This window comes from Ptychodera flava, chromosome 1, assembly GCF_041260155.1.
Source record: "Ptychodera flava strain L36383 chromosome 1, AS_Pfla_20210202, whole genome shotgun sequence".
Taxonomy (NCBI): Eukaryota; Metazoa; Hemichordata; class Enteropneusta; family Ptychoderidae; genus Ptychodera; species Ptychodera flava.
The window spans coordinates 6,868,400-6,880,003 of NC_091928.1; the positions used below are offsets into that span (position 1 = coordinate 6,868,400).

At 36.8% G+C, this 11,604-nt stretch overlaps 1 protein-coding gene across 1 annotated transcript in view; it reads left to right on the forward strand.

The window, feature by feature from the left end:
* LOC139128853 (histone-lysine N-methyltransferase SETDB1-like) overlaps window positions 1-10,780 on the forward strand; it is a 50,710-nt gene extending 39,930 nt beyond the window's left edge. Inside the window, 4 exon segments of the mRNA XM_070694587.1 lie at window positions 3,622-3,720; window positions 6,629-6,753; window positions 7,654-7,742; window positions 8,720-10,780. Coding sequence (XP_070550688.1) covers window positions 3,622-3,720; window positions 6,629-6,753; window positions 7,654-7,742; window positions 8,720-8,837 — 431 coding nt within the window. The 3' untranslated portion in view covers window positions 8,838-10,780.
* The last annotated feature ends 824 nt before the right edge of the window (window positions 10,781-11,604 follow it).

The window sequence follows — 11,604 nt, forward strand, 5'->3', positions numbered from 1 at the left end:
GCCATGTTAATCCAATCCTCTTAAGCATGTCCAACCATGTTAATCCAATCCTCTTAAGCATGTCCAACCATGTTAATCCAATCCTCTGAAGCATGTCCAACCATGTTAATCCAATCCTCTTAAGCATGTCCAACCATGTTAATCCAATCCTCTGAAGCATGTCCAACCATGTTAATCCAATCCTCTTAAGCATGTCCAACCATGTTAATCCATCCTCTTAAGCATGTCCAACCATGTTAATCCAATCCTCTGAAGCATGTTCAGCCATGTTAATCCAATGCTCTTAAAGCATGTCCAACCATTTTAATCCAATCCTCTTAAGCATGCCCAACCATGTTAATCCAATCCTCTGAAGTATGTTCAGCCATGTTAATCCATCCTCTGAAGCATGTCCAACCTGTTAATCCAATCCTCTTAAGCATGCCTGTCCAACCATGTTAATCCAATCCTCTCAAGCATGTCCAACCATGTTAATCCAATCCTCTGAAGCATGTCCAACCATGTTAATCCAATCCTTTTAAGCATGTCCAACCATGTTAATCCAATCCTCTTAAGCATGTCCAACCATGTTAATCCAATCCTCTTAAGCATGTCCAACCATGTTAATCCAATCCTCTTACTATCTTAGTCACTCCACACCATGTCAACCGGATGATTTGGTTCAGTTTGCCTGATATGACAGAAATAAGAGGTGCTGTAATTCAATTCGTAATTTCAAATGGAGACCATAGGAATCAACCATTAGATCTCGAGAAGGGTTGTTGAAACTTAGAGAGGGTAATCTGCAGAGGAAAATGTTTTGAAAAACTTGCTGCTGTGCTAATTGGAAAAAAAATGTTCATATAAAGGTTGGGCGAGAAAATGTAGCTTTGGATTAAAATAGTATGCATGTTGTGGTAAAACTTTAAAAAAATTATTCATCAAATTTTTGAACCCTGAAATCACATGTGCATGTCAGTATCTTGTATATACCCATGCTAATATGCAATGTGATACAGATTGTCACTGCTGAAGTTCTGACTTGTGAAACTCACCTTTTCAGTTTGGCTTGACTTACAATTATGAATGTCACAGCTCCCAGGAAAATATTTCAGATCAAAGTCACTCAGTTCAGATATTGGCCAGCAACCATTGTTAACAGGCCAGTAGCTGTCACCTTTTGATGACTTTTTACCGCTAGTTTTGATTTCATGTCAACTGCAGTTTCTTGTTCTACTTCCAAAGCACGTTGAGATACACAGTGTTCAGCTTGTCAACTCAGCCTGTACATGTGTTGACTGCATTTGTTGACAAACTAAATAGTTGGTATTTAAACATACTTTGGGGAGTAGAACAAGAGCTGGCAATTGACATAGAAAACAAATATAGTGACAGAAATCATGAACAGTGAAAGCTACAGGTCCAATAATGATTATAATGATTGCTGCTTTAATGTACAGACACTATGTTGAATCTGACCCGTTGAAGTTTAACTATATGACCTGTACCATAACCTAAATCTAGCCAAAATCATCTCACTAAAACCACCAATGAGATAGTTTGGGTTATTTCATAAAAAAATAATCAGTAGAGCTAGAATTTACAAATGTTTGCAACATGGATGCTCTTGCAAAAAAGTTCACATGATTTGCAGCTAAAAATATGGTGAATTCTGAAATGAAATATATATCAAGTCGGTTAATTTAACACATAAAATCTCTTATGTCTTGTCTCCATTCTGACAAAATCCTCAATATCAGGACTGAATGGTATACCCATAAAGTTCCTTTCCCCCATATCAGGTGTCCTGTCTCAGTCATCAGCATGACTGCTTGGATTTCTGATACTGGCCACAGTTGCACAATTTATCAACTGTCACAATCAAGCAAAAACCATCCCTGTTTCCGTTTAATCTTCCAATCTTACACTGTCTTTGTTCTTTTCTAGCTCAGTGTCACATTCCCTCTATTCCTTCTTTGAATTGCAGTGGTCCTTTTCAGAGTATTCACAATATTTGATTCTAGATATTGAGATACGTGATTCAACATTTACTGTGTGTTAACATTGAGGCTGCATGTTTACTAATGAAACTCATTAACAATGTAATGTAGCAATAATTTTCTAACAATCTCTTTCTCCCATTCTTGCAATTTATACAAAGCTATTAGGTCGCCATTTTATCCTTCACATACCCAGATAATACTTTTCAACAAATTTCCATAATTTTGAACCATCAAGGCCACGTGTGCTTGAAAACAGGAGTCTTATTTATTCATTTTGGCATCGGTACACTTTCTTGATTGAATGCAAAGTACTGTGTGTTAAAATTAAGAGGTATAATTGCAAAACTTTTAGTAAAGACAAATTTACAAAATGTACAAATTATATGAACTAAGATACGGGCTGTTTTCTGTATATCTATTTGAAAACACATTTCTTGATTTTCAAAAATATGTTTCTTGTGAACATCCCACTGAATCTTTTCTTATCTCAACGTCTCATTCTGAGTCCCAACATTTCAACAGAAATTATAACACACCTCATCCGCAGTCTGTGTTCTAATTCATCCATTGATAGTCACATGGGATGCGTTCTTTTTTTGCTGATCCACGTAAACGACGTCATCAGGCATCATTTGTTGGAACTGTTGCCTGCCAGGCATCAGTTCCGAAAAATGATGCCCGCTGACATCAAAAATGACATTGACGCATGCGCGGACTACAATGTAAACAAAGATCTCGTCTGCAGCCGATCGAAACAATAGTCGAGAAATTTCGAGGTTTAGCCTACTGTCTGAAGAAGAACTGAATGCTCTGCTTGCCAACAAAGACTCAAAACGGATGAAAACGATAATCAAAGGTGCATTGAACATTTTGCAGAGGTATTGTGACTCTGTCAGGAAAAAAAACCTTTCTTTTCGAACCACTCCAACACATTACATGCAACAAGTTTTGTGTATGGTACGTTCTTATGCATGACTGCGGATGAGGTGTTTTATAAAACATATATTGACTGGCCATGAGGACAACACCATACATCTTTAACCCCTCGGGTCTGTGAGTCACCCCCAAAAACAGACTCATAATCCCTCGGGGGACAGACGTATGCTGTTACCCACATGGCCAGTCAATATGTGCATAATGTACGCCATTATTTTTCCAAGATATTCCATAGAAACATGTACAGTATCTTCAAAAGCCCAATCTCAACATGGTAATTTGGTGCATATACAAGAATCTAGTAGAGTGTGGGTATTCAATTTAAAATACATTAAACAAGTCAGTTCTTAGTACTCACCAGAATTAATCTGCCAAGAATGGCATGTTGTCTTGAAGAAGTAACAAGATTAGTAGCTTTAAAAATGCATGCGATTGATAGCATTTTGTTTGTACATGCTTTTGCATGGAATTTACCGGGCTTTCCAGGGTAAAAATGTAACTTTAGAAGCATATCAACTGTAGTTTATTAAAGTATAGGCTGACATTAGAAACATTTATAAATGTAACATTTTTGGTCCTTTTTTTCTAATGATTTTAAATCACCTTATTACGGTATGTCACTTAGTAGATTGTAATGGAATAGCATACAAGTAGAATTAGATTGTCAGCCACTGCCAAATAAATTTGTGTTTCCCAACTGCAGTTGGTGAAGAAATGGCAGAGTTTTTCCTGAAAAGCAGTAAGCAAAGTGGCCAGGGAAAACTGGTTTCTCCTTTGAGGATTAGAATTCCAAAGGGAACTGGTAGGTAGACAATGAGAAACTGATCAGATATTTTCAGCTTAAAGAGGCATATTCCTTGCAATGGATTTAAATTCAATGCAGATACACAATTGTAAAGTTTGAATCAAATGATTTTACACCAAGAGTAATAGGTGTACTACATCAAAAAATAGGATGACAGTTAATTAACTTGCACCTTTTCCAAACAGCCCTGAACCAACTCTCCCGATTCCAACTCACCCGATACAAACTCGCCCGAAACCAACTCGCTCGTTGTTTGAGATGTACATGTAGTTATAATATGTCTTTTGTTATAGATTCCATGTACCCTGTGTTGTAAAGGTGCCTGTCAAAAATTAGCTATTGACACGTGGGACATTTTTCGCCAAAATTCGCCACATTTTAGCGAAATAAACTGCTCTTCTTCCACTTGAATGAAATTACAGATGTAAAAATTACAAAATAATTTCAAATAAGTCAGGTATTCAACATTTTGTACGCAGTAGCGAAAGCCGTCATACGCGGTACCGTATCACCCGATCAATAGCATTGCATTAGCTACGTCCTGTACATGTTCTGCATGTGTATTTTGGCCGATTGTCGTTGTCGATTTCAAGTATCTTGCGTCTTGAATATTGCGTCTGACAGATCACATATGCACATTGAAACTGTGGTCGAACGTTATTTTAAGTCGATGATTTGTCTGGATGAGCTAGTCATAAAGATGATGAATTTGTTTCAGATGAGTTGATATCTAGTGAGTCGTAATCGAGCAAGTTGGTTTTTGATGAGTTGGAATTGGGCGAGTTGACTCCAGGTGGGTTGGAAAAGGTGTGAGTTAACTGGTACCCCAAAAAATATGCCCCTTTAATCACTGAATCAGTGAATGACTATATTGTTTTCAGTTTGTAGACACTCAATGTGGAAGTTAGGGGGTATGTATTGACATTTTGCTAAGTAGCTAAGGGAGCATATATACTCTAGCCAATATCTAAGATTTCATTGTCAACCTTTTAAGTGTTCATTGCATCCCTAGCTTTCTTATAAAATTTACATTGTGTGGTTACAACGTAGCTCCTGATTAGATTCTGCATCCAAATGAAGGGACAGTAGCTGTATCTTGTGCTGATTTATGTTTTTGTTTTTAATGTCAACTGAACTTTCTTGTTCTACTTTCCAAAGCTTGTTTAGATACACAGTTAGTACGGTAAGCAGCTTGTCAACTCAGCCTGTACATGTACAGACTGTTGTTGTTTTTGTTGATAAATGGATTTTAGTCCGGACTAGAATTCAAATATCAACAATAACAGCGCATTTTACATGTATAGATGCTCTGTTGACAAACTAAACAGTTGGTGTCTCAACATGCTTTTGAGAGTAGAACAAGAACTTGTAGTTGGCACACAAAACAAAAATGGTGAAAAAATCTCTACCAGCAAAAGTTACAGCTTCTGTCCCTCTAAACTATCAACCTTTAGAAATACAAAGTAAAAGACCGTGTACATGTGTATATTTTAGTTCTTGAAAATAATATCTGAACTTTGTTGTAAAATATTTCCTAATAAAGACATTTAATAATATCATTTGATAGTGTTTTCAGTGTTCATGGACCTGTTTACGTAAAAATTCATGAGATAGTTAAAATTTTTTACATCTGTCCTACTATATCATAGATTTATGTAGAATCATGAAAGACATCCATCAGGTTTCATACTTCTTTTACACATCCATCTGTGTACAAAATAAAACTTACCACTGAATTGCTAAATCTGATGGAAAAGAATGTGAACATTCATTTATACTGTCAAAATACACAGTTATTTGTTTGTGAAGTCCATCTGTACGTTGCCAGATGTATATGACTTTCATTTCTTTTCAATTTTAACAAAACAACAGTCGTAAACACATCAACAACATGAATTAAAATACGATACATAGTTGTCTATGTAATCGTCAAGTATTCATATTCTTTTTCTGTTCATAAGTAAATTGTATCATAATAAGTGCAGAGAGTTTTCATACTGTTACAGACCCTTCTCCCATGGAGAGACAGCGATACTATCAATGTGTTTAGAATTGCCAGATTAACCCTTTGACCCCTTTTTCCCCATGGAAAGTTCAATTTTGTCACAGAAAACAATGTAATTAGCCCAAACCATTGTGGTGAAAGGGGAGTAGAGACAGAATCTATCACTGGAAAGTGTTCCTTTGGGCACGGTCCTCCTTGTGGAGGGACCATGCTTTGGGGAGGGGGACTGCAATGAATACCCTCTCAATGAAAGATTTCTTGTCAGATCTAAATTCTTTGAGTAGGTTTTATTTTCATGTAATCAATGCAACAACACCTTTGTGCTGTTATCCATACACACATCCTTTCCTTCGTGTCGCACTTTGATCCACCACTAGTGTCACAAACAATGGGATTGTTCCATGATATGGTTTTTGTAAGGGGGGTCAAAGGCTGTGATGTAAGCATCGCATTTGTTGAGCTGAATGTGTGAAAGCATAGATTTAAAATTTTCAAAGTATTGGGTAATACCAAGATTCATACATGTTGCCCTCAAACAGCGTCATCTTAAAGGCCCAGTCTTTAATCCATAGCACACGTATATGCTCTCCTGTATTTCAATGGACTGTATTGATTGACATACCAGTGTGGTTATCAGTGTTCCTCCCCAGCATGTGCTTTTAATCACTGTAGACATGTTTCAATTGAATGACAGTCATTTACAACTTTGTGCCTACAGTCATGTGTTTGTCAATAAAACATAGACATCATTTTCAGTTCATCATTGATAAATCATTTAATGTATATAAGGTGTGTTAAACAAGTGAGATGTGATTTGCACATCAGATACGCATGATGTATTCATGTACAAAACCCAGTGTTCAGTTTACAATCAGCTGATTGCTGTCATTATTTTTCCAGATGATGCAGGTGCTGATGCAGAAGAATCTGCTGACAAGATACCAAGTACAAGACTCTTCTTTGGGGAGGAACATTGCTACGTTATGGATGCCAAGTCCATTGGCAACCTGGGTAGATACCTCAATGTAAGTAAGACTTCAACAGGACACATGTGGAGCTACAATATGTTCAAAGTTATCACCCAAATGGCACAATGTTCAAGTGTTGTCCCATAGGGTTGCAAGAAAGGTATTTTTGAATGGGAGTTGTCCCAGCGTGCATGCACACATACATGTGTGTATGACTGTCTGTCTGTACACTGTCTGTACACTATTTGGGATATTGTACCAAAGCATATTCATTTAAGTAGCACCAGGTATTCTGTTTGTCTTAGGTCTGGTTCAACTTTTCTACAAAATCAGTCACAAAATACAGGCAGACAGCTTCCAGACTTCCAGCAGCTGCAGTTATGGAGAGGATACCAATTTAAACAAATCTGTTTAAATTTCTGATTGATGTATAAGTCAATTGTCAAAGTTAAAGGGCCAGTGGCTGTGATTTTTGTTAATCTTTTTCATTAATTTTGTTTTCAATGACATGTCAACTACAGTTTCTAGTTCTACTCCCCAAAATATGTTGAGATACACAGTATTCAGCTTGTCAACTCAGTCTGTACATGTGTAAACTATATTGTTATAGTTGACGAGTGAATTCTGGTCCGGACTAGAATTCAAATGTAAACAATAACAGTGCATGTTTTATACGTATAGATGCTGTGTATCAACATGCTTTGAGGAGTAGAACAAGAATTTACTTATAAAACAAAAATCAAAAATCAAAAATAGAGTGAAAAAAATCATCAAAAGTTAAAAATCCCAGCCTCTGATCTTAGCTAGCCAGAAATTGACAGTATTGTCAGTTAACTGTGAAATTTCACCTAGCTGTAAGATGTTTACTTACCCCACGTAGGTGGGCAGGCACTTATTTCAAACTCTGCTGTGGTGATGTAATTGTTTTAATGTTTGTTTTTGTTTGTTTGTTTACAGCATAGCTGCACACCAAATCTTTTTGTTCAGAATGTCTTTGTGGACACTCATGATCTGCGTTTCCCATGGGTGGCTTTCTTTGCTCAGCAGTAAGTAAACACATTTAGTACTATACCAGGTCACACTGGAAGACACCAAGCTCAATCTTGTGACATAACAACAACCATGTTTCCTAGGGGGCACTCCCATAGCTCTTTTATACAATTGGAACCCTTAGATGTATGTTGATTTGTAAAATCGTGTCATGTGGGCCCATTATTTAGTCTTGCCACATGATGTCACAACACTTTCCATTCTTTGCTGCGAAATATTAATGTTCATCTGTCATTACTCATGCTGAAACCAATGAAGTGATCATTCATTACAATTATAGTGTTAGCTTATTGTAAATTATGATATAGATACAGTAGATGCCAAAAATTAAATTACTCATCTAAGGCAGACTTTAGATAAATACCTAATTACACAAATGGCAATGGGAACATTTGAAGTTTGTCACAGAGACACACGAGATGTATTTTGTATGAAGAGAATCAAAGTTGAACATTGCATTGTTTATCAAGAACAACTGCTATGCTGTGTGTGGACGTCACAGTGAAAAGCCACAAGACTAAAATTATAGATTGGTGTAATTTTGTTATACAGGCCGTAGGGCTTGCTTTGTAGCAGTCTATACACAGATATCCTGGACAATGGTGTACCCATTGGATCTAGTCTTCTTATCATATTCAGTGTGGTGCTTTGTAGAAAATAAGATATGCTGACAGGTAACTCTGAAGCCTGACTTTACAAAATCAGATTATTTCCGCCCATACAATCAGGCAGGTAACTGTCAAAATGTACCCGCGAGTACTCTTCCCAGGCAGGAGTCTATTTGGTGCTCTGCCATATTTATCTGTCAATCCCTTTCACAGGAGAATATGGTCTAAGCCAGTTCTTTGTCATAATAGAGCTGAACCATTGAATATGAAATGGGCGTTGTCAGGTTCTGTCAGTATAGAATTGTTTACTGATTCTATGTTCCAAACAACTTTTAATCTTGATATCTGTTGTTTTTTTCCATCAGATTCATCAGAGCTGGATCGGAATTGACTTGGGATTACAACTATGAAGTGGGAAGTGTTCCCAATAAAATCCTCCATTGTTACTGTGGATCTACAGACTGCCGTGGAAGGTTGCTCTAGAGTCAAATAACTTTTGAAATGAGCAATCTGTGCCAAACTTACAGCCTATGTGGAGTTGTATGAAATGCAGGGTTCCCCACAGCCCCCCCAATTGGACACATCGGTAAAAGTGGCCATGACAAATTTCATATATCGGTAAATTCTACCATCAACTGACAGTTTTACAACAATATCAGTAATTGCCAGAACAGCAACTCTATGACAAATGGTTGAAGCAACAATAGGACTGGACTATCCATCACTCAGAGGTACCCGTCCTTCAAATCAAGTGAATGAAGCGCCCTCAAGTGGTGGATCTTCAAGATTAAGACTGTGTCAGCCTGACATAAAAAGTGTCAAAAACAGGCTGCCTTACCAGTGTAAAGTCAGGCTGATAATACCTAGCATTGGAAACTAGGTGAAGGAACTCCTCCAGGTCTTGACTTTGACTCCAACATCTTGTACAGTCATTCCCTCCTTGCTCCGATTTCATTGCTGATTAAGTAAAGACATGAATTGAACAGAAATCCATGTCAGATATTTATCAGATCAATGAAAATCACTTAGCCCTGGTGTTCCTGTTCACCCCTTGCACACAGCCAGGATTTTGTACAGTCTCATTGCTGTTGATTAGGAGGGTTGAACCCATTAAATCCAGAAGTGGGGGTTGCAAGTATGATAATCTCTGTTGAAGAAAGCTGTGCTTTGAAGTTAATGATGGTGGTGCTTAATGCCATCCAGATGTAGGCTGGTTGACAGACCCTACAACCACGTGGAGGAACTGTGTCTGTTTTGACTTAATACTGGAAGATCTGCTTCGTGAAGTTTCTCATTATAGACAAATAAGTGTACGGAACATCCCCAAGCAACAAGAACCTTAAGTTTAAGTTTGACCCAGTAATGATTGTGTGAAACCCTTCTCATTGCCTCACATTAGTGAAAGCAGACATTTCCCACTGTCAGTTTATTCACAGACTGTCAAGTTTTTTTGAAGTGTCAATGGTTTATCCAAATCATCCACTTGATTCCGTAGGCTTGATTCAGTACATTGAGAGACCTGATGGTTGTAGTTACAGTATGGCAGTTTACTCATCCATGTCAGTTGTTAGATTGACTCTATCTGAAATTAATATTGATCATGTTCTCTGTATACATCAGAAAATAAATATGTTCACTGCTATGCTGTGGTTTTATTCTATTTTTTTCCATGATCAAAATTTTGAATTTCTTAGTATAGAGAGCGAACTATTGTATCTGATGAACAAACTTTTTTCAATATAAAAGAGGAAAAATATGTTTTGCAAATTATATTTTGAGACAGAAATACCAGGAATTGTTTTTGTACTTTCTATGTTTATGTTCTGAATTGCTTCTCATTTATTTCGTTTTTATGTCTTTTGTATTTCTATATGATTTAGTATTGTTAGTTTTACCTAAAGTCTTGAAACAATTATTTAAAGGTGGCACTTATACAATTGGTTTGGCCATAACTTGCTCATGTTTTGTAGCTTCAGAAGCTGGCAAAGTCTCTGTTACCATAACTTAAATCTTTCAAGTTTTGTAGTTCAGAAACAGAAGTTTTGATTATTTTGTTGTACGTTAAAAAGGACTTGACTCATGATTTTAAGATTATTGATTTTGAATTATCCTTATTCACTTCAAGAAGTAGGATAGAAAAACCCATCTCATTGCTGTTCAATGAAATCAAGGGTATATGAGGGTATTGAATTTGATAATTCTCCAATCTACTTTTTATCATTAATATTACCCCACACCAAACAGTACTGGAATTTTCAATTCCGTGTCAACTGAAATAGAACAAAAACCTATTGCCAGTAATCTGTAATGAGGCAGTTACGCCATTTCTGGGACTGTCATATTTTTGTAGTTAACTAAACCCGATCATGAGCAATCTCAATTTTGTTTCTGAACAGAGAATAAATGTGATACTAGTATCTCCTTCAGCAGAGTGTATCATTGGATGTGGTTGTTGAACGTTGACTGTGAGCTGTGTTTTACGTTCTGTTTTAAGATTGTAGACTTTTCTTCTTTTTTGGAAAAATGAGTGGGGACCTCCCCCTACTCCTCAACATAATACTACTTTCTGTGTTATTATTGTTTCACTTGAGAAATAACATCACCATACAAAACTTCGCCCACCAATGGTGTTTCCTCAGGCAGGGACCCTCCCTTGAAACAAGAAGGGAGACTATGCTAAGCTGACCGAAGCAAGCCATGCGGATCAGATAATGTCAGACACGACTAACCAAGCTTTGCAAACATGAAAAGACTCAGTGGCCGCATTCATTTGGTTTTGAAACTGGTGAAGTTTTGGTAAATTTGCATAGAACAACTTGAATGCCTTTATGACATCTGATGCTGCGTATTTCACTGGCACTCAATTACACATTGCAAAGTCAGTGACTGAGTACATGCCATAAGGATATTACAGGAGTGCAAATAATTCCATGGACTTACATGTACAAATGAAATAATTGTCAATATTTTTCTCTTCTCAAAATTTTACAAAAGACTAAACCATTTTAATAAATGTTTTCAAAAAGTGGTGTCGCCATGCTAGCTTTTATGAAAAAGTGAGATTGTTTCTTTCTGTGCAAGAGAACCTGTGAAAAAATGCTGAATCAGTAGGTTTTTTATTGTGCTTTTGATAAATATATTATTTGTATATTTGCATTGATTTGCCAGCAACCGCCATTTTTGTCTGCATACATCTGTATGTTATTTGTAAAGGAATGTTTTGGAAATTGAAACTGAAAGGAAATTACAA